Below are 23957 nucleotides of genomic sequence, written 5' to 3'. Positions count from 1 at the left end.
ACTGGGTGCTACAGTTAGAAGGGCATAATTACCACCACCAGCATAGTCCCAGAGGTTTAGAAATAAAGTTACAGTGCTGTATTTGATATGGTAATCCTCATTCCTATACAGAATTGAGAGGAAACAAGATAAGTAGACGAGGTGGTTAATGGCTAATGTGGCTAATTTGTGATGGGAGAACAGACTGTTTATAAATAAGGATCCTGACAGCTTGTAAGAAGCAGTGGCTCTGGAGACTGACAATAACCACAGACACCCTCTTTAGTAGCTGTGAGGTAGTGATGTGCCACAGAGCCCAGTATTCTGTGGAAACCCAGTGTGACAGAAAAAGCGTTACAATCCTCAAATTTTTCTTACCAGTTCTGAGTTACCCAAATGTGCTGAAATTGAGAGCAACTCATTTGCCAGGAGAGCACAATAGTGCCACTAAGAGTAGCAATTGGACGTGATTTCCCAAATCTAAGTCAAGTTCAGCAAGGCACACTTTTCGGTAATGCCTAAACACGGTTACTCTCATGAATTTGAACAGTCAGTTGGACAGAATGCACTAACCCACAATAGGTCTGTGTCAACTGTGCTCATTTGTACCTCAACCACGGTTTCTGCTTACTACATATAATTCTGCAATCTAAACAAAGACCTGCTTGTGTCACAGGACAGTAGGTGGTGTTCCAATCTTATCTTGTGCTGGAGTCCCTTAAGACCTCACCTTACAAGTACATGCTGGAAGACACTTTTTCCTGTTGATTACTTCAGCAAAACATAGAGAGAACTGCCTACATTGTCATGCTTGCCTGTCATGCATAAATGGCAGGATGACTAATTACTTTGAGGTTGTATCCTGGTTTCTGTCCTTATAATCTACTTTTTTTTTTTTAATCACCTATCTTGGAGCATTTCATTAAAGGAGTCACATTATCTAGAGATGTGTCACTCAGATGTCACTGTTGCTTCCTGGGTACCACCATGAACTTCTGAAGGTTCTGAAAAAATAACGTTGTCCCTCCTAGTGGTGTGAGTTCGGCAATCATATCAGAACACCCTTCCAGGTGGGTCAGTTCCTCATTACAAAGGTCATCCAGGTATGAATGAGCACAAATTCCCAAAAAGCAAAAAAAAACAGACATGAAAATCTTGCAGAAATGCTATCCAGAAGACTGTAGGCTGTTCAATGGGGAAACTTTATATTAATGCCTAAGGTTCTGGAATGACTTGCTCATCAAGTTCATGCTGTATATGATGTGATGGTCAGGTGTCCAAGTCACATGTTTTTGGTGAAATAGTGGTATGTTGTTGTCGTTAATTACAACCTTAACAATAGAATGAGTGGGCTTTTTCCAGGCATGTAGATATATTTTATATGCATGATTTTGTTGATGCACTTGACACACAAATCAAGATGCCAAATGTTCTGGAGCTGCCTGTACATGCTTGCTTAAACACAGTAAAATGTCTTGCACTCTGTGAGCTGCAATCAGACATTAAGCAATAAATACAAGCTTTGGTTTAACAGTCTTACTACCTGCCATGCATAAAAGCATGAAACCTGTTGTCTCATGCATGAAACCAGGTCTCAGCACTATGATACTGACTGGAAGGGCAGACATTTTTAAGTTTTTTTCACTGGTTAACCAGAGCTGCCATTCCATGCAAGTGAGTATTAGTGGTTTTGTTATTTTAAAAAATGTTCCAATATTACTGCATGGGGCTTGTGATACAGTTCTAAGTCATTTGCTTTAAGTACCTAAAATGCTTGTGGCTTGCTCACAGTTATGCAACCTTCACTATGATTTATTCGTGATAAATCCAGTCACCAAAGCAAGAGCAGAGGCTAAAACCGAGGCCCTCACATCATGGCTACAATTTCTATTAACAATGGACATAAAGTGTTGTAGATGCTTCTAGAGGTGTTTTAAAATGTTTGAAAGCTGGACACGATCCACAGAACTACAGAACTGTTTTTAGCCAAATATCCAACCACTTTTGTATCAGAGTTTATTCTACCAGTGTGACACCAATAACTGCATAAAAATTGTACAGAATCATATATACTGTGTATATATATATATATATATATATATATATATATATATATATATATATATATATATATATATATATACACATTATATATATATATATATATATATATATATATTACACATACACATATACATATACACTGTATACACTGTGTATATATATAAAAATCTGAAATTCTATGGCTTATATGTTATATTTTTTCAGGAAGGAAAAGCAAAAACATTTTCTTATACCAGTATTATTACAGGTAAACCAACACAATTTATTCAATATTGTTGTGTACAATATATTTTGCTTGATTTTGAAAGGTATACAAATAAAATTCCAGGGTTTAGCTCATCGTAGAAGACAAAGTCTTTTTAAAGTCCACAGGTATGCAAAATGTCAAAGTTTCTTGTTAAAAAATGTCCATTCTACTGTCCAGCCTACTGTTGTTTCGGTACAGTTTTTAACTTCTTAAATTTGTTTTTCCCCATTTTATCCTTCCTTTGTTTAAAGAGGTTCTTCTGATTCTTTTTGTTTGTCTTCTTAAGCAAGCTTCCCTCTGCTTTCTCGCTCACAGGCTCATTTGTTACATCTTTGTCCACTTTTAGGACTTTCAGCTTTTCTTTGGTCTTCCCTTTCTTTGATTCCTGTTCATCCATTTTTGCCATTTTCTTTTTAGGACCTTCATCCTTTAATTTTTTACCTTTTACAGTTGCCTTTTTCTTGGCCGTGGTGCTTTCAGTTTTGTTGTTGCTTGTAGCTTTTGATTGCTGCTTGGTCTCTTTGTCTTTTCCCTGTGTACCTTTGTTCTGATGCTTAGACTCTGGTTTTGAGTTTTTTTCCTCTGATGTAGCAGGTGTTTCTGGCTTGCTGGCCTTTTCGTTCTCTTCTGTAGAGCAAAAGACAAATAAAATAATGAGTACAGACGAATAAACAATTTAGTTTCATATTTGGCACGTGTCATTCTACTTAATGTTACCTGCAGGTGCAGTGGGGATGGTGTTACAGAACTTCTTCAGCTTTGCCACAAAGAAGCCATCCATGTTATGGGAATGTGGGTAGAACCTCCGAGAGAGCTTAAGTGAAGGATGGAAACGTCGCTCTTTAAATCTGTAAAGAAGACATTTTTAAAACAGTTTTAAATGTAAAAATATGTTACATGCCTTGTATACTGTGATTTTAGAAAATCATTGTGTGTTCTTGCTGGGATGTCAAATATATGGCTGCAGTACCTGGTGAAGCCTTCTTTGCCGAAGTCCAATCCTGTGGGAACCAGCTTTACATTTCTCTTCTTTAGGGCATAATCCACAACCCACTCGTTCTCTTCCACCTGTAACACACCAGCTTTTGTCACAGCTTTTTCTCCACGTGTGCAACTTCGTAATTACACATCATGCTATTATACTCTACTGTTTAGTCTGTGCCACTAATTTAGTTCCAGAGTCAAACAGAGCAAAGAGTTGTTTAAGTTGATGAGTTGGATTCAGAACTGAATTTAATGCTGTTTATATCATTTCTCTGAGTATTAAAGCATAATCCTAATAAGGGCTTAACAAATCAAAAAACGCATATTTGCCATTTCAACCACCGGTTTAGTTCAATATATAACTAATTATTTCAAATGTATAAATGGAGTGCTCATCTTGTGTGAGCTCATTTTAGCATGACTCATCAACACTAGAGTTAATTATGCTATAAAAGCACACAGGACAATAGACTATGCAGCCCTAGATGTTAAAATTCAATTATACAGCAAATTAGGCTGTTTTTGAGGAAATTCATAATTGTATAATAAAAAGCTTACCGTAATGGAGCAGGTGCAGTAGACAAGATAGCCACCTGTCTGTGAGTCGGCGTTGACCGAGTCAATGGCAGCCAGAATCAGCTCTTTCTGTAGATGAGCTGAACGCAGAATATCGGCGCTGTCCTAATAGGCAGAGGGTTAACAAATGATGTGAGGCGAATGGGAAAATGCATTGAACCCACATGAATGTGAATGTACTTCGTTCTCTTCAAGAAGCATTCAAACCTAATATGTAATTTCTGCTATTTAAATGTCCCTCAAATAAAAATGGAAAAAAAAACAAAAAACAGAACGATGGAAAATGTTGGAAAAGTAAAATAACTGGCTGTTCCAATGAGCTAACCATGGGACATTCATTTCTTGTGATGCATGAGTGAACTGATCTTAAATTATAAGCATCACCCAACCCGGTACTGACTTTTCCATGACAGCATAGTAATCAAGCCGAGTCACTAAATACATCACTTACTAAATTATATCAATCACATGTGTCAGGCATCAGTACATATATTCTTGGCATAAAATACAGTAACTCAGGTCTCATTTTGACCAATATATTATTCATTATAAAGAACTAATACAAGATTCATGAGTAGTATACAGCAATCATCATTATCATCATCATCAACTCTAAGAAATACCTTGCTAGTTTTCACTGCTGGATCTTTGGAGATGACCCCTGTGCCTGAGCAAGGAGCATCCAGCAACACTCTGTCAAAACCTCCCATCACCTAACCATGCAAAAACAACAACAAAAATATCTTAGGAAGAAAAACATAAGCAACATTCAAATCAGAGGGGCAGAAATATATTATTCTTAAAGAACAAAATCTGAAAAGCAAATACAGAAATTTGGGGGGAAATTAAGAAGAAAATAAGAAGCCATAAAAGAAAAAAAAAGAAAGGAAGGACAGAGTTTTAACAGAAGCTGCTGGCTAGACAGGGAGTGGAATCAGACCTTGGGAAAGTGTCTGCCATCATAGTTACAGATGATGGTGTTGGTGACTCCCAGACGATGGATGTTTCCCACAACACTTTTCAGCCTTTCAGCACTGGCATCGTTAGCAACTATCACTCCTGTGTTTCTCATCAGCTGGGCTGGAAAACACGCAACATCTCAACATTCAGGAAAGGAATTCGAAACCCAAACATGATTCTCTAATTTCTCATGTTATATGGTTAGATATAAATGCTATAACAATTACTCGAGAATAGACAGTCAGAGATATTTATGGATGGGATTTGATATTCATTTTAACCATGTAAGTAAATGATTAAGCACAGGTTAAGATTTGTAACTTGTAAAACTTTAAAAATAAAAGATTTACATTTTTCAAAGAGAATTCCATTAAGTCAGATGTCACATCATGAAACGTGATGAAGACTAAATGTTTCTTACCCATATATGTGGTCTTTCCCCCAGGAGCTGCACTCATGTCCAGCACAGTCTCCCCCTCCTGGGGAGAGAGCGCCATTACAGGGAGCAGTGATGAAGCTCCCTGCAGCATGTAGTGTCCAGCAAGATACTCAGGAGTTGCACCTGAGAGAACAAGATAAAGAATTATATCAAACAAATGACTAAAACGCTGAATCACCTTCCCAACGCTGAATATGTTAGCACCGAGAACGAGTCATTTAGCTCAGTGTCTATAGGACTAACCTATAGGAACTGAGGAATCAAAGATGACCAGGCCCACTTTAGACCACTTCCCCAAAGGATCCAGATTTACACCCCGGTTGATCAGAGCCTGTGTCGACAGAAAATATTAAACATATGTTTATTTTACACGTCCACATTTTAAGTTATAAATATAATCACAATATAGATTGTTTACCTGAGCCAAGTCTCTCCTCCTGGTTTTAAGGGTATTGGTCCTAATGGTGACAGGCCTCTGAACTTCATTAGCCTCCAGAAAATCTATGAGCTGATTTACAAAGAGACAAAGACACACACACACGAGACAATCAATTCCTCATTTTAGTATCAGTCCAAAAATGAATCACAAAAATCACTTCATACTCCGTGATGTGCTGTGAGGCAATATTTTTTTATATAGAGGCAGTGGGTTTGTCCATCTCCCCCTTCAGACCCTGACAGCAGGTTGCTCTATCCTGCTAGCATAGCCACACATGAGAGATGATGCAAATGGGTGGTACTAAAGCAGGAACGCTAAGCTTCAAGTCTAAACAATTAAAAATGATCGCTCTGCAAATCACACTGCTCTTATTATGTCCATGTGGTTGTCACACTACGCCTACTATGTTTTCACCTTTATTAAAAGCTGTGCATGTTCATTAGTAAGGTTTGTGGTCTGTCAGTAAAATACCCTGGAACAAAATCCCCAGACATATTACATCTTTAAACGTCAAATATATTTGTTTATTCTGCCTTTTAAATTCAACTATCACACTGTTGTTGTTTTTTTGTCTATGTTTCAGAGAGACAATGCTTAGGATGAAGAGAACGTACAAAACCTCTTTTCCCACACAATATTTACCAACATATTCCCTGAGCTTATTTCAACTGCTTTTATAAGGTAAAACACATTGTGATCTTTGGTTATTATAGAGTAATATACAGGTTATTAACACATTTCCCCACGTTGGAGTGTGAAACCAGCCCAATCATCAAAATATTCTGGCGAATGATCAGTAACACTGTCAGTATTTTTTCACCTTGTCATTATAAGATATCAGTAAGACTGACAGGATGGAAAATTTTTAAATATTGAAAAGGTTTTGTCTGATCACACGCCATTACTAAAAACAGTTACCACAAGTCACCTGATAATCTACACATGCAAGCAGACATCAAATGTCCATTTCATGGCAAATACTTTTGACAAGGTGTGTGTGTGTAAATACTTGCTAATATTACTTCCTGTGTCAGATGTAAGGCCTTAAAAACCAACAGAACAAAGAACACAAAGTGAAACAGCAGAGTCCTTTACAAGAACCACTAACTGTATGTTATGTAACTTCTCAACTTTAATGCCTAAAGAAATGGAGTTGACTCACATACGCGCACACACACACGCACGCACACGCACCTCAGCGAGAGGAAACAGCTCGATGAGATTGGCCATGAGGAACTCGTTGTAACTGTAGTAGGTGCAGAGGTCTGACTGGAGCAGTGAGAGATACTCCGCTCGCTCTCTCCCCTCCTCTCTCTTCTCACTGAAGTGGGAGAGCACATCCATGTTGTCTCTGATCCGCTGGTGGACGCTCTGCAGGTCTAGAGGCAAAAGTCCTACACCAGACACAAGAGAAAAGGTGGAACCAGTTAACGAGGCTGTTGTGTGCTGTTGGTGTTTTTCTCTGTGAAACCTCATGCAGCAAGTAACTCACCCTCTTTCTCCCTCTCCTTGGCACTAGGCAGTTTAAACTCATCTATGTGGTCAATATTCGCCTGCACTGTGTCCTCTTCATCCTCTTCATGTTCACCTTCTTTCTCCTCCTCCTCCTCATCATCCTCGTCATCGCTCTCCTGTGCTGCGGCTTCCTGGCGTTTCTTCTGTTTCTTAGCGGCTCTTTCAATAGGAAGCAGCTGTGGAAGAGAACAGAGAGAAAACATACAAACATTAATGTCTGTTTTTGCAGGTTAAGATGTCTTCTTCTTAACTCTCAGAACATTTTACACACCTCATCTCCATCACTGCCTGCCTCCTCCTCCTCTTCTTCACTACTATCGTCTTCCATCGCTCCATAGTCATCAACCATATCATCATCATCATCAGCCTCAAGCTGTTCTTTTTCTCCTTGCTTTAGATCCTCTACTTCATCACCATCTTCTTCCTCTTCCTCCCACTGACTGTCGCTGTCCTCGTCCCCTTCTGATTGGTCAATTTTGCGCTTTAGAGTGGCTGGTGTCAGCCATTTGCTGTTGTCATCAGAGAATCCTACGAATGATGAACAAGGGACGTTAATTTCGTTCACAACTTCTCGTTCCTTAAAGAGGGGAAAATTGTGCGTGCAATTACATTTCAGTCATTTGTACCTTTCTTGGGCTGCTTTTCTTCCGTGTGTGCAGTAGCACCCTGCGCTCTCTTCACAGCACTGCACACATTCAGCAAATCAATAAAGCAATCTGACGGGCTAAATAATAACAGACTAACAGACCACTTTATAGCACAGGAGATAAGGAGAAGAAAAGCATCTTACCGTTTTCTGGCTCTGCTAGAGAGCTTTTTAGGCTCATCCTCTGAAACGAATAGAAACAAATCACAAAACATTTTCACATCATGCAATTTGAAGAAACAGACAGTTCCAGTTTCAGAAGGCTCTGTACATTTTTCTTAAAAAACCCTGCGGTCATTTCATGCACTCAGCATTTCAATAGAATCCTGATTACAATTTTTCCAAACGTAATACGCAAATAAAATCAGAACACTTAAATTTTTTTATTTCCGTAAAATCGACTGGAAGGCGGTGACCTCAGCAGAACACATTCATCTGAACTAATCTTCAAACCCTGGTTGCAGTGGTTTTATATATACACTGTCATTCCTTTTTAAGATGGTTCTTCTGTTAGTTTGCTCATTATTTGTCCAAACTCCTCATAAGCAATTACTTTCTTGTGTAGAACAACAATGTTACTGTAGACAAGGAGGTCATAGAGAGCTAGGACACAAGGTAATGTATTGATAAATCTATTCAAACGTGTCTCAGATGGGTTTAAACCCACAAATGGCTTCAAATCAAGTTTAGATCATTGTGCGATTTTAAAGCTGCATTTTCATCTGCTCCTGATTCTGCCGGACATGTCCACACCATCATAATGTTTGACCTTTTTTCTTTTGTTTTTTTTGTCTCCCAACAGCTACCATATAAGACTAACATGTGCTTTCTCCAAGACAGGTAAAGGCAGCCAGGCACATGGGCGGATCAAACAGAGTCACAGGGCAGAAGTGCTACTCTTTTCAAAATTACTTTTTTCTTATTATTGCATTTCTTGTAAAATGGAGTGCAGAAACATAGTTGAACTCTTTGTTTTCATTAACACAACAATACTAAAAATAACCAAATCATAAAATTACATGCAGAACTGATGACATGTCCAAAAAATCTTGTTCTTTAAGGTGTTTAGTGGTTAAACTGTAATTGTCTCTGTTCTCTACATCTGTGTGCGATGTGTACAATGTAATTATACCGTCCACTAAAATCTTGGCCAGCTCTGTCTCTGCTCCTTTCTGTTTCCTGGCTTTGCGTCCAGGTCCACGCTTCACCTTGGTGGTGGGATCAAACTTCCTCCCCATGACTGATCCTCCACAGCTTTACTCAAACACCACCTGAGGACAAAAAGGCAGATTCAGGACTACTGACTATGAAATGTGGTGAGAAACATCATATTTATGACCTGACCTCCACAGCAAAGTTCTAAGTTGCTAAAAACGTTTCTTTGCTCTCTGAGTTTCCGAATAGGACGAGCGTCAGTAAGAAAACACGGTGGAATGAATGAATGCATCGTATGTAGTAAAACTGTTGAGATGTAAACAGCAGCAGAAGTAAATACATAAAAAGAAAAAAACTGACTTTTTTATTTTATTTTATTTTTTTTAGTTCAAAACCTGTTTTTTGTAGTTAATTATGTTCTGTCTTGCTCTGACCAAACTGACTCAGACACAACCGAAGGAATGTGGTGGCCTAGTGTTTAAGGTGCTTGGCTACTGACCAGATGGTCATGGGTTCGAATCTCAGGTGCTGGGCCCCTGATCAAGGCCCTTAACCCTCAATTGCTCAGTTGTACAAAATTAAAATAAAATGCGCTTCTAAGTTTCTAAGCACCTAAATTTAGCCCTTTAAGAGGAGTGAACTTCTAAACTGATATTCTGATGACAACAAGCTAAGATCATTTATCACTCAATCTTATGTATTAAATACCCAGTGGTCTAAAAATCATCTGACAAATGAATCAATAAATCACTGTGACCACGTACACATCTTTTATTAACGATAAAAAAGGCCCTGTTTAGCGAATCAAAATATTTCTGCACCTCATCTTAACTATTATTATTTATTACATTAAACACACACCACTGGTTCACTCACCTCTACTGCTCTCCTAATGGATCCCGATGCGCCGGATTGCACTGAGCTTGTTTTGTACCAAAAGTCGCTATAAACGCTGATACTACAGCGCGAAAACACGTGAATGTTTCTTGAACACGTTGGATTGCAGGAAGACCAACATGAACTACTTCCGTCGCATAGTTTTTGCGACACCACCAGCTAGTGTGTTTTCCCCACCCGTTTTGGAACAAATCCCGCCTTCTACGACAGTATTGGCTGATATGATATGATGTTATTATAACTAATATAGGACGCAGACAGCATTATTTGTAGAAAATGTGGTTTATTAGGCTATTTACTTCGTTAACCAATCACTGTATTTTGTAATTATGTTATTCTATACCAAACATTAAATACATTGCTGTATACAATTATGAAGACCTATTTCAATTACTGATCATTAATTGCAAGTTCCGCTTGAATAATCAGTCGCAATATTTAAACAAAATATGCTGTAAATATTGTTTTAAAATCTTTTATATTATTAAAAGAGATCTGCCCTTTTAAGCATATTAATGTTTTTTATTGGTCAATGGACTGGTCAATCATGCAAACCTGACTACAGAAGGCGTCGATTGGACGTTCGGTCACAAAATAACAGCCAATCCCAATGCAGGATTCGAGATAGTCAGAATACAGGTCTGAAACCAAAACACGCGTTATCACGTGTTACAGAAAGTGGGAACGCGTGCACTGCGTGACTGCAGGTGGAGGATGGAGGAAGAGTGGGATGAAGAGGAGCAGCTGGTTGTGGCCGAATTCTCCGGAGTAATCGACTCGGATGTGTTCTGTAAGCGCGATGGTGTGTGTAAAATAGTGGGCATGAGCAGTGAGCAGCCCGTGGTGCAGGTGGGCCGCTATGTGTTCGCCGGGGAATACGAGGACGCCATGGGGACCTGCGTGATCTTTAAAGAGCAGTCAAAGGATCAGACAAACTCCAGCTCCAGCCCTGTGCTCAAATACAAGTGTCACACCACGAAGAAACTGATGCTCCAGAGGACCTTCCTGTCCGAGAGGAAGGAGGGAGATCCGAGTTCAGGAGGCATCGAGGTCCTGTCTCTGAACGAGGGGGATGTGTGTGGAAGATCCAACTCGGTGTGTCACTACACCCTGGACCCCAAAGAGCTCCAGAGAACAAATGCTGGAGAAGACATCAGTGACCAGTCAGACACTGAGAAAACACACATAAATGAGGAGCCCAGCGAAAACCTTGCAGAGTAACTCTGGACCTGAACTGGGCTGGAGAACAAATCTCATTCCAGTGTCAGGGACAACATACGATCGTGATACATTAATATATTAGGAAGCAATAACTAATATTTTGTACTAGAATGCATGATGCAGACAAGATGTGGGATGTTTTATCTCAGTGGTTAAGGTGTTGGATTACTGACCGGAAGGTCATGGGTTCGAGTCCCAGGTCCACCAAGCTGCCACTGCTGGGCCCCTGAGACTCAATTGCTCAGTCGTATAAATTGAAGTCACTCTGGATAAAGGTGTCTGCTAAATACCAGAAATGTAAATGTAGATACTGCTAAAGTCTGGAATATGCAAATTATACCAATAATAAACACTCATTTATTATTGACTAAAGCAGCTTCCAGAGTAGATTTTGGTAAATGTTTTATATGAACGGAGCATTAATGTGATCCAAAGAAAACGTGTTTTGTCATTGTAGTTCATTACTAGACTTTATTCCACTAGAAGGGAGAAAGACTGTCCACATACTGTACAGAATAAATAAAAAGAATCTTCTGTACACAACTATGAATACATTATATATTATATATTTTATATAAATTGATAATCATAAGGAATAGCTGACAAATAGTACTTGTACTGTTTTTTTCTTCTTCATTAAAGCCAATATATTACAAAAAAAAAAGAAAAGAAAAGCTTAACTTCATTTGGACTTTTCACTGAAAAGCAAATCATCAAATTTTCCTCAGAAATCTTGCTAGAATGAAATGTTGGATGTGAATATTACAGACACAAAAAAAGGAGCCTACTAAGTAGTATGTGATGTCCAATCTTCTGTAAAAATTAGTTTATGTGAACGAGAAAACTGCATTTCTAACAATGTTCCCTAATTAAAATGCACATATCTTTGCAAAAACAAGTAACAACACTACAATACTCTAATATTTCAGCTCCAGTTGCAGCGAATATTTACACTGGCAGATTTGCCACTTTTGGAGTTTGAATTCAGGTCAAGTAAAGAAAGGCAAGTAGGAAAAGGAGAAAGAGGCTGAACCTGATTACGCTGTAACCTTATATATGCCTATGCATTCTGTCAATATATGCTACATGCCCAAAAATATGTGGACACCTGAAAATTACACCCACATGTAGTTCTAACTGTTGCCACAAAGTTGAAAGCACACAATTGTGTCTCTTTACAAGCTGTAACAATTTCTCTTCACTGGAACAAAGAGGCCCAAACAGGTTCCAGCATGACACTGTGCTTGTGCACAATGAAGATAGTTTGCCAGGTTTGGAATGGAAAATTTTAAAGGAGTTGTTGTTTGTGAAGCTCCAGAGTTGTATAAAATATTAGAGGGTCAGAATGAGCCAAAGACAAGATGGAGAGTCACAATCGGCTTAGGCAGACCGTTAACCTGATCTGGAGATGATCGGGTGTTGTATTATAGCCAAGGACTGATGTTTTCTTTTTCTTCAGGTTGGTGTTGAATCATGTTTATAAAAACTCAGTGGAACAATTGATCGAGGCTCTTCCTCTCTCGTTCAACACAAGGATGGTTGGGTCCTGTTGCCCAGCAACAAATAAATTGTGAATCTTTTTGCTCTTGCCAGTGCCTACCACAACACCGGGACACAGAGCCCTGACTTCAACCTCAATAAACACCACTGGAGAGTATTACAATGTCAAAGGGGTACAAGCCTTGAACATGATGTTCCTGTTTGTTTTGGTTGGAAATGTCTGAGGCCACAATTTGTGGACCCTCGATTCTAGTCAAAAACACTCAACTTCAAGATTAACACTACGGTAAATATAGCAAACAGTGTAAATTCATAAATGTGCATTAGTGCATGGAGCTGTCAGTTTAGCTGTGCTGCATATTATGTTTCATGTTTAGGAAACTAGTCGGGAAGCAGAGAAAAGGACAAAAGACTACACATTTCAAGCAGCAGGACAGGAGCTGCCAAAAGTTAGCAGAGCTGCAGGGAGTCCAATGTCTGTTAGGAAAGATAAACCAACAGCAACACAGTCCTATTCAGTGAATCAGAAAGAAAAAAAAACTGAATAAGTTGTCAACAAAACCAAACGCAAATCTCCCCACAAACAGGAGATGAAGTAATTACTTCTGAGACATCTGAGTAAAGCTGCCTGCAGGAGTCACTGGCATATAGCTGCATTTTAACTACTTTTACTAAAAATAGTTGAATAAGAAGCCAGTTGATGATATGAAGCTGCCTGCAGTGTTATTAGTATTAATAGCTGTACATTTCCCACACATATGAAAACAGACTTAGTTCTTATCGTGAACTACCACCTTTTAATGTCAGGAAAAACATCTGTAATTCACATAACTGTACATTTGTTCCAATCTCTGCCTCACAAAGTAGAATGTCCTGATCAACTAATCTGTTACTTGTATTTCTACTTTAAGCCATTTTATACACAAAGCCTTAACAATGGTCACATTTTAGCCACAAACAAATTCTGTTATTGGTACAAAGAAAATATACATATATTTTTAAAATCCTGAAAACATTACATTCGAAAGGTTTTGAACTGTATCTGTTCACACACAGATGAATTCTTAGATTGACCCAAAGTCCAGCACCTGTGTGTTTTAGTCACAAAACCCCCCAGACCTCCTCAAACGCAGAGCATATTTTTGAGCATGTGAGAGCTGCAGACAGAGGATAATTACTGATGGAAACCGTCTTCTCTGTATAGTCAACATTTACCTGGAAGAGAAAAGAAATGAGTGAGTTTACAAATCCAAAATGACACAGTAAATATTTGCCATCATTCAGAAGTCCAGTTTTATTTGGAAAGGGCCAGTGTGGGTGCAGATTTTTATTCCAAATCAAGCAGATCACAGATGATTCCACCTGTTTAATTAGGGCATTCAGTAGACTGAGATTTGGCATTCGCATGTTTGTAAACAAAAGCTGTACCCACACCAGCCCTTTCTGGATGAGACACACCCAGTTCTAGTGCATGTGAGCAGTAATGAGTATGAGCAGGATCACTCACACACTGATTTTACACTGGTTAATAAGACCAATTTGAAACACAAACTGGAGTCTTACAGCGTATAGCCCTAAACAATTCATCACACCTTTGCCTCAGAAGACAGCATTCAGATAAATATTATATTATATAAAGAAACAGCTTAAAAATAGGAAAGTAAAGGCACATGCTACACTATTGTACATTTGTGAAAGTCTGAAAATGCATGCGGTCAAATCAAACCCAGTCATTTGTAGAAGTACATTTTTAACCATGTTCATAACGGATTGACAATTCAGAAACATTTCAAATGAAGCTCAACTGCTTGGTGACAGCCTAAAATTCCTTAAGTTATTTATGAAAACAACTGCAGGATAAATTTAAAATGTATAAATTTCTTTATGACAATATGTACCCTTAAAAGCACTATGCAAAAAAATGAATTTAACTGAGTGTGCTGGTATGAAATACAGATAGTACAGTGGTTCTAAAGCCAGTCCTCAGAGCCTTTAAGGCAGTCACTTCACATCTGTGCTGTATGATATCCGCCAGTCTAGTCAGTGTGAAAAACTCACCGCTCCGTGCGCAAATGCTCCAATAACCACCACAGCAGGACCATCCTTAGGGACGAGGGTTCTGGGGCAGACAGAATCTCCTGCTTTGAAGGACATAGCGTAGCGTGGGCATCCAGCAGGCAGGTGGTCTGAAACAGGGTTTTTAATCATCCTCAGCAAGCGCTGTGGCCCATCAGCTGCTCTCACACTCAGCTTATGCAGGAGCTGCACTGAGAGTAGAAATAAGGGAAAACTAAGCAAAGACTTCCTACTGTATGTTAACACTTTATTCTATCATAGTTCTAAATCAAAAATATTTTCAGAAACATAAGCAACATAAAATAATTCTGTAAAATCCAGTGCAAGATAATTAACCTGTTAGAGATCATTTTACTAAACCTTGTGTACAGCTTGTACACCAATGGACAAATAGACTTGGACTTTACCCATGAGTCCACAAAAGCGAGGAAAGGTCCTGGGAATTCGTGTCTGAGGATTGATCTCAATCAGAGCATTCTTCTCTGAATGTATGTACACCTGCAGCAGTCCTGCTCTGTTCAATGGGCTGTCCATCAACATAAGCAGGCTCTGTATTACAGCAAACAATTTACACATTTATACAACAGCAACCTTTTTAGATTTAACACACCATAACTCATTTGCCTTGCCGTATAAAGCAAAATGATGCATCATTCAGTGGCTCTATTGTTACCTGATGAGTGATGTCTGGCCGAATGTTGCCGGGGTCCCTTCCACTCTTTATTATAATATTCTTGTGTTGGTCACAGTTCAGCAACTCAAATGTCTTCCCAACCTTAAATAAACAGCAGGAAATTAAACATGAACCCTTTTCAGGAAATATGACATAAGAACATTTCAATGTAGTTGGCATTTATTTGTTGTTTTTTTTTATCAACATCAGCATTATTCCCAACATTTATACATGTTATTATACATCATATAATGTAACAAGCCAGTCTCATCTCAATAGATTCTACTGCAATGGAAACCTTATAACAAGCAAGTTTAATCAGGGGAATGTTCTCTAAACCAGTCTGCTCAATCTAGTGATGTTTTATCGAGAAAACAAAATTCCTCTGGCTAAAAATAAACCTGTTCTGTATCATACTGTGTACATCAGCAGGTACACATTAATGACATGAGCTGTTAGCTGCAGGCGATGAAACTGATGTGATGATTAACAAACTGCAATGGCAATATAAACATGCAAACAAGTTTTTACTAAAGCGAATCACAATTTGTTTAGACGCGCGTCAAAAACGCCAGTTATTACCCGAAGCCTCAAACTTAGCTACATGGCTAATATTTATTAGCGACTTTTATATAATTGTGCTGTTTGTTTTTTTTTAACTCACCTTCACAGTCTCCAGCGTCGCTCCTTCCAGAACAACAACAAGTCGCGCCTCTATCATTTTGTCGTGCATATTTCGTGGCTGTTTCGCTGTTTTTGGTTCATATTCGTCTAAGTGTTCGAGACCACGCTTCTCCCCCGTGTGAGCCGCCATCTTGTTTGAGGCTAAAGCGCGTCGCAGCAACTGCGCGTCATATCATAAGCGACTTGCTGCTTGTTTAAAACACAACTTGAAGTACTTTGCGTCAGAATAAAAGCAACATAAACACCTCAAATTTCACATAAATGTACATTTCTTCAAGTAAACATACAGATTGAATAGAACTACCTTATCTTATTGTATCATAACGTCTAAAATACTTCAACAATTAATCACGCACTATTGTTTATCAGTTTTATATGGACACAGGGGTGGATAATTCTTTCATTCTTCTTCAATAACCTATTTGTCCTGTTCATGCTTGTGTACAAGAAGCCTGTCCACTTAGGCATAAGATATGAACAGACCCTGAATGGACCATACACACAATATATTATCATTTTGGTTGGTGGGAGAAAACTAGAGAACCCAGAGGAAACCCTCACTGTCACACAGAGCTTGTACCGAAAATAAAACAACAAAAACGTATCTTGATTGTGAGATTGAATCCTGGACAGGGATAGATAAAACACTAATTGTAAAACCTGAAACTTTCTGATCTATAATAATAAGTATAAATGATCAATATAAAATATTATAATGATTTTTTGGGGTTTTCTGTAACTGTCATAATCTCCAGCAATGCCTATTGTATACATCCAGCATTATACTGTTTTAATGTCCACTGAATTGCTCAGTTATGAATAATGTTCCTCAGCATATCCACACTTCTAACACAGGTCAGGAAGCTGTCCAGGAGCTCGGTTATCCACACAAGTCATTGCTTTGGGACAGTGTACAGAGTTGACACAGAGCACATTCAACAGAAAAGAGGGTTCAAATGGCATGAGTGCTGTAGATGAGTCACAGCTTGCCTATAAAGAAAGAATTACAAAATAGGAGTATATTTGGCTGAAGAATGCAGGGCAATGCACTAATGTAGCTTTAATTGGTATGACCTAGAAGGGGTACGATTTTCAGAAGCTTACCTGGGTGAATGAGGCAAGAAACAGATGAACATGTGAGAGTCCTGCCACGGAAGTATCACTTAGATGTCTCCTCAAACTCTTATTATATGCCTGACAGAACAGCAAATGATATAGAAGAAAAACAGATATTAAGGTGATGTTTGTAAATGTAGTGTATGGCAAACCGCATAAAATACATTATAATAATTAATAAAAGTCGAATGAAATTAAGGATTATTAAAAAGCTAAAGTGTACATGTGAGACTGTCCTGGAACAGCTAGTTTTAGAAAGGCTTGATCATTGGCCAAGATATGATATACACTAGCTCTCTTCGGTTAAGCACAAGACTTTTGTTTAGTCTAAAGATTTACATGACACCAACCAACTGTTTACAACTGAATATACAGAATGTGCACACACTTACAAGTAGTGCCACCTGAAGTGCTGTGTACTGCACCCACACTTCCTGCTTCTGGGTTGGAGAAAGTGAGGAAGTTCCCTTCTGTTGTGCTGTGAGATAGTGAGACCACACGCACTCAATCTCCAGCACAGCACTCTCTGACTGAGATAGGACTACAGAAGAGACAGAAGTTATCATGGTATAGACCTGTTGTATATGAATATGCATGCATGCACGCACGCGCACACACACACACACACACACACACACACACACACACACACACACACACACACACACACACACACACACACACACACACACACGCATATAGCTATGTAACAGGGTGACATACTATCAGGCAACAGCAGATGCAGGAGGTCTTTTGCAATTATGGTTCCTAACATCCCATAGTTGACAGCTCTAAACAAAAGAGAGAGAGAAACATGGTTTATTTTCAGTTTCACTCTGGACTTTTTACACAGCTGTAAAGATTTATAAGACAGGGCCTTCTTTAAAAAGGTGTAAACAACGTATAGACATTTTGATTATGAATAACATCATGTGAACTCAATTCAAAGTCACCAATGAACCATATATAATTAAATATATGCTATCTGAAATAACATTCACAGTGCATAATCACAGTGAATAATCATATTTTTTATTTATGTATATGTATAAAAAGTACATATAACTATAACATCATTTTGTGGCATGTTTCTCTTTCTTTCATCTGCCTCCCTGGCCAAAATAGTCAGTCACATCCACCAATCACAACCTATTTTTTGTGAACCCATGATAAATACCTTGGATAAGAAGAATGAAACTGTGGTGATACAAACATTCCAACTGGGATGATGATGTCATTACCAGATAAAAATGGATGGAGGGAAAAACTACAAGACATAGAGAAACAAAGGCTCAACAAAGGGGCATTGAAATAAATGAAATAAATCATGGGAGCCTGAATTTCAGACTCTGCAGCTTTAGTTATATCTTCACACATACGATAGTAAGAAACCTATAACATAATGCTGAAGGAAAAACAAAACACTCACACATGAGGCTGTGGAGTGTGAGAAAATAGTTTGCTTCTCATCCTCTGCTGAAGAAGCAGCATCTGCAGGTAGTTGGAGAAATAGCTCTCACTCATAATTACCTAGTGCCAGAGGGAGGTACAATGCTTAGTGAACGTTATACCAAATTATGCAGAATTTTCTTGTATTTATTTCAGTAATACCTCTCCAAAATTCTCATCAAGTTTCAGCTGACTGAAGGATTCATGGTTGGTGGAGAGTCTTGGAGTGAGAGATGCAATCTGAAAGAGAAACAGTGACAGTATTACATCTACAATGACATTTATCTGGAGATCTCAGAGGATGTATATGAGTGTTTTTTACCTTTTACCTTATTCAAAACGAAATCCTGTGTGTCTCCATTCTGCCAGTTTATGGTGGCTATTTTGTTCATGAAGGAATAGTAAATATCACTGATGAGCTTTTCAGCCTAGAAAGTGAAGAGGATTTATAAGAATAAAAATAAAATCATTATAAAACTAACAACTCACTATAAAAGTACATATATTACACTTTCATAACATGTTTATAAGCAATCTATGCAAGAAATGTTATAAAGCAATGTATATGTAAGTATTTTAAATAGTTTATGTTATTATATAAAATAATGGTTTATATGAATAGAAATGTAAATATAAAAAAGAGGAACTCTCAGTAATGAGGATAGCGTGACTCTTAATACTGATTTTGTATATATTCTTTATCTTGGAAGTTATTATTATGTATATACTAGGAGGCAAATGCCAGCATAACAAATGAAAGTAACACCTTTAACAAAATGTGCATTTTTAACACTGTTATAAAACACAATATCTACTTTTAGCAGCCGGGTAAAAAAGTATGGGAACAATATTCAGCATCCCTAAATGACAATACTTTCTATCATTCAAAGAAAATTCATAAAACACTTGCCATTAGCCTTTCCTTAAGTTGTTCATAAATTCTGCAGCATTGGTTTATCAAAGATTTATGCAATTTATATGTTATAAAAAACTATGCAGTTTTGTAGAAAAAGCATTACAAATAAATGAATAATTTGCCTGTTTATGAAACATAATATCAATATTAGTCATACCTCTTCACCAGCATAATGGTGTCTGATCAAATCACTGATCAATGTATCAAAACCTTTCACCGTCTGCAGTACACAGTGTTTCCAATGTGGCACAACCTTAGTAACAAAAAAATAACCTTATAATCTAGTTCATTCAAAATCTTTAAGGAATATCAAGCATGATTTCTAAACACACAGTTCAATTCAATACCTCATTTTCTTTGTCAATGCCTATAGAGAAGTTTTTCATGGTCTGAATGAATCTGGTGTGAAGAGCAGGCATGAGTGTTTGCAGAAGATTCATGATCATATATGTATGGAGAGGATAACTGCAAACAAATAGACACAAATCCAGATAAGTACTTTACCTGCCACAGCAGTAAGTGAAAGTTTATGCTAAATATTGCAACAAATGATACAATTTAATATGATCTACCTGTCCATCATCTTATGTATATGCCTCCATTTGCTAATTGTCTCTGACATGTAGATGATATAAGGAGGATTGTGCAATAACACAAAATCTGATTTGCTGACAGGAACAGGATGAAATATAGCCTGGAGGCTTCTGAGCCAATCAATAGATGGGGCCAACTCCTACAGAAAAAAGACCCACACACACACACACACACACACACACACACACACACACACACACACACACACACACACACACATACACATTCTGACTTCCCTGTCACACAGTAACCTAATAATTGTTTAAGAGATAACAAACACCTACCTGTAACTCCAAGATGGTCATTCGACGGTACAGGAGTTTCTGGCTGAGTCGGTAGGAAAGAGGTGAAGTGTTTGTAACTAAGGTTGAACTCAAAGACATATACAAGCCACAGTGCTGAGTTCTGCTTATTAAGGAAACATTCAACAGAGTCAAAAGCTCCTTGCAGGAGGAGAAGAATGGACGCAGAAACTGAAAAGAGAGAAGCAAAATACCCAGATAAGACATTTACTATCATTATTTTATAAAGGTCATGCTTATATACTCACAAATGTTAAATTTTTGTTTTTACACCATGTGAGTTGTACCTGTGAGTTGAATTTGGATCTGTTTGTTTGGCTGTTCCACTCAATAGGGAACTGAAACTCTGGTTGATCAATCTGTGGAAAGACAGAAGGTTACAATGCTTTTTGGAGACAGATTTAGTACATTATTGTAACGTGTCTGTTTGTGTTTCCCCTTGTTTCTGTCTGTTCATTTCCCTGTTGTGAGTTGTTGTTGGTGTTTGGTTTGTGTTGTTCTCTGTTCCAGTTCAGTGTGCTGATCTGTTTTGCATGCCTATCTGTTTGTCTGTTGTTTTGGTTCAGTAAAAGTTTTATCTTCATTTGGATCCTCTCTTGCCTTTTGTCTCACCATGTCACATCGTGACAATTATATCATTACATATCTATAGATCTGTAGATTTCTAAGGATATACTGAAAATGATTTACAAGATTAACCCTGCTGAGATCTTAATGTTCAGTTAATTAAGGATGCTCCATTTTCTTAATACTGTCATAATTATTACAAATTGCAATAATTAATAATTAAGTTTTATTAAAAAAAGTATGTTTAAATTGCAGCCAAGAGTATAAGAACAGTGTAGAATCCTTCCTTCTCAATGGTTTAAAGATGCAAGGATGGAATGTAATGCTAAAAGCAAGGCAGGATGTTTAGCAATCTTATTAATGGTTTGAATGTACCTGTATGTAATGTTGGCTCTCATTACGGTCAGGACCCACATACACATTAAAGAATGGAAAGGTGTTGTACTGCGACATCAGCAGAGCCAGAGTGGAGTTCAGCTCAGGCTGAATCCAGTTCCCAGGTACAGGCCAGCCACCCAGCTACATAGAAACACAGACTGGTTTGTTTAAATCTGTCCATAAAGTCATCCAGCAAGATGATGTCCTTCTTTACTTATTGAGCAGTGTTAAAGTTATCTGGAAAGAATACAGTCAAGGAAATGCATACTCTGCCAAACGTCTGTATTTGTTTCTATTTTAAAATAACTCTTGTTATTACTCTTGTTGCTGTATTTGTGCATGTGTGAGAGAGATTTTGTGTATTATACCTTCTGTATTAGCATTTGGGCATGATATATGCTCTCATTCAGTGTAGTGTTGGGCTTCATACAGGTGTTATAGAACATCTGTGCTTTCTGTGCTGCACTGCTGACATTCCTTTTTGGAGACTCTAATAATGCAGAAATCATCACAGAGACCAAAAATTCATATATAAGTTTCATGTATATTTCCAGTTTAGAGTTAAGTGCAGTTAAGTGTCCTTTTATATTTCTTACTTATATTCTTAGTGCATATTATAAGAATACAGAACAAAATACTGCCGACCACATACTAAATATTTCTAAACACTATTCAAATAATCTATTCATCATAAAAAATTAGTTGTAGTATGTCTAGTCCTATTACAACTTTACATCTTTATAAATTTATTGTTGTTTACATTAATAGAAAGCTATTCTGAATAGTCTGTCATACCCAGAGTGTCTTTTATTGCTTGGAGCAAAGCTGTCTGTCTGTCAGGTAACCTGTCATCTCTCTTTCTTTCAGTATCTGGCACTATGTCCATTCTCATTCCACCACCTCTCCTCTCTCTCCTTCTCATCACAGCTTGTCTGGTGACATTATCGGACACGATCTTGTCTCTGTTATTTCTGCTGCTCTTGGATGACACTTCTGCTTTACAACTAAACAGGAAATAATCACAGGGTCGAGAAAAAGGATCCATGGCTGTAGAGAAGCGTTCTGCTACTCTCATGCATGCTGGAGAGAGACAGGGAATAGGGTCTGGTGGGAGAAAGAAATGCAGGGTGAAATGAAATCTAAGAAAGAAAGTCCAATCACTACAGGCATCACACTAGATGTTGATTGATACAGCATAATGTTACCTTGAGTGGTTGGAGGTTTTTCCTGCAGGAAGTAGTACCCCAAACCCGTGATTGTTCCAATGATACAGAAGGCAAGACAAACCTGAAAAAGCAGGAGCCCTAACCAGTGGTTCTTGACGAAGGAGTTTGATTCCTCAGACTGAACCCGTCCTTGGGTGAACTGGAGAAATACCTAGACAAGCATCAGACGTTAGTATTTACCTCTTGTTCTATATGATAAAAACTCAGGCAACATGTTGCTGTTGAGGTCTTAGAATCTGATTGGTAGGTGTTGCTTAATTTTCAATAACACCATGGCTCTGACAAAAGGTACTGCACTATTGAGTTTTTTTTACATGAATTTATATCATTCTATAGTGAGGTCTAATTCACATGGACTTGTATGTCTGATGCTCTACAATTATAATAATACATAGATTCATATTTATGAGCTCTATGTAATTGAGGTATAATATAAGGTGTTCCTTAATACTTTCTACAATAGGAAAGCCTTCAAGACAGAGAACTTTTCTCAGTTTTGCAGTAACCTTGTGTTTTTCATCTTAATAAATTCAAGAGAGATAAAAAAAAAGGTGACTGCAAAGGGAAATAGAGTTACAGCATACAGTATGTTTTAACAGGATAGTGTTCCAGTTAAATATAATTCTAAACAGATTTAAAAATTATGGCTAATTTATCATTTTTTGATTAATTAAAACTCTATTTTGTAATTTGCTGAGCTTTAAGAGGAATAAAATACTTCAGAATGTTTTCTTTTAGGAAAATAATCAAAGATTAGAATCAGCTTTAAGGTGGTAGCACATCACATTAACCCATAATGCGTTTTTTTCTCTCTATATACAGTAGTCGCAGGTGCATGAAAATCAGATTCAGATAGTTATGATCATAGCAATAGTCACTTAATAAATAACTTGTACAAACAAATGCAGAGAAAAACATCAAGCAGATTATTAAGATGAAGCTGCCTTAAATATGTCAGTAATTTGCCAATGAACTGGACATTACACATTACAAATTAAACTAGCCTGCACATTTATTCATAAAAGGAAGTGAAAATCTACTTGACCCCAAACCATCGGTCTCTTAGAGACAACATAGTAGCACCGTTGTTATATATTGGCTGGAATTTTTGTTATTTTCTAGCTGTACCTGCTGATCAGATGAGTTTTGTGTCATCTTGGTCTTTTCAATTGTTCGTCAGAACTCCTTCTTCATTAGCATCCTGCTTATATCTGAGTCCTCACTAACTTACATCAGAATCATCATTTTTTCTATCTCTCCCTCGATCAGTTCAGTCATTCATCACACTTTCTCCTCCCACATTTACATTCTGATAAAAGCCAGTGTACAGGCCTCTTTCAGTACGTCATACTAA

General features: G+C 37.8%; 4 protein-coding genes across 4 annotated transcripts; 1 reads left to right on the top strand and 3 right to left on the bottom strand.

The window, feature by feature from the left end:
- Positions 1-2284: 2284 nt before the first annotated feature.
- nop2 (NOP2 nucleolar protein homolog (yeast)) lies at positions 2285-10046 on the bottom strand. The gene is made up of 16 exons (XM_047811754.1): positions 9881-10046; positions 8982-9120; positions 7994-8033; positions 7830-7888; positions 7475-7731; positions 7181-7379; positions 6883-7082; positions 5668-5757; positions 5493-5580; positions 5232-5372; positions 4791-4930; positions 4474-4563; positions 3833-3955; positions 3261-3358; positions 3008-3138; positions 2285-2917 (listed from the first exon to the last, which is right to left on the bottom strand). Exons 2-16 carry the CDS (start codon positions 9085-9087, stop codon positions 2469-2471), a joined length of 2211 nt encoding a protein of 736 aa, XP_047667710.1. The 5' UTR covers positions 9088-9120; positions 9881-10046; the 3' UTR covers positions 2285-2468.
- A 482-nt stretch (positions 10047-10528) lies between these two features.
- On the top strand, positions 10529-11665 carry gtf3c6 (general transcription factor IIIC, polypeptide 6, alpha). The gene has a single exon (XM_027149255.2). It carries the CDS (start codon positions 10616-10618, stop codon positions 11120-11122), a length of 507 nt encoding a protein of 168 aa, XP_027005056.1. The 5' UTR covers positions 10529-10615; the 3' UTR covers positions 11123-11665.
- A 1734-nt stretch (positions 11666-13399) lies between these two features.
- On the bottom strand, positions 13400-16357 carry emg1 (EMG1 N1-specific pseudouridine methyltransferase). Its single transcript, XM_027149254.2, has 5 exons — positions 16036-16357; positions 15372-15473; positions 15106-15247; positions 14681-14889; positions 13400-13837 (listed from the first exon to the last, which is right to left on the bottom strand). Exons 1-5 carry the CDS (start codon positions 16183-16185, stop codon positions 13724-13726), a joined length of 717 nt encoding a protein of 238 aa, XP_027005055.1. The 5' UTR covers positions 16186-16357; the 3' UTR covers positions 13400-13723.
- Positions 16358-16752: 395 nt separating this feature from the next.
- Positions 16753-23884, bottom strand: kel (Kell metallo-endopeptidase (Kell blood group)). The gene is made up of 18 exons (XM_027149253.2): positions 23732-23884; positions 22583-22754; positions 22173-22481; positions 21746-21867; positions 21375-21518; positions 20720-20791; positions 20415-20603; positions 20109-20269; positions 19884-20001; positions 19694-19789; positions 18950-19048; positions 18783-18860; positions 18601-18701; positions 18349-18438; positions 17895-17962; positions 17564-17712; positions 17160-17249; positions 16753-17045 (listed from the first exon to the last, which is right to left on the bottom strand). Exons 1-18 carry the CDS (start codon positions 23756-23758, stop codon positions 16902-16904), a joined length of 2229 nt encoding a protein of 742 aa, XP_027005054.1. The 5' UTR covers positions 23759-23884; the 3' UTR covers positions 16753-16901.
- Positions 23885-23957: the final 73 nt, after the last annotated feature.

Source organism: Tachysurus fulvidraco, chromosome 3 (genome assembly GCF_022655615.1).
Source record: "Tachysurus fulvidraco isolate hzauxx_2018 chromosome 3, HZAU_PFXX_2.0, whole genome shotgun sequence".
Classification (NCBI taxonomy): domain Eukaryota; kingdom Metazoa; phylum Chordata; class Actinopteri; order Siluriformes; family Bagridae; genus Tachysurus; species Tachysurus fulvidraco.
Note: the sequence above shows the minus strand (reverse complement) of the source record. Positions and strands in the feature narration are given on the sequence as shown.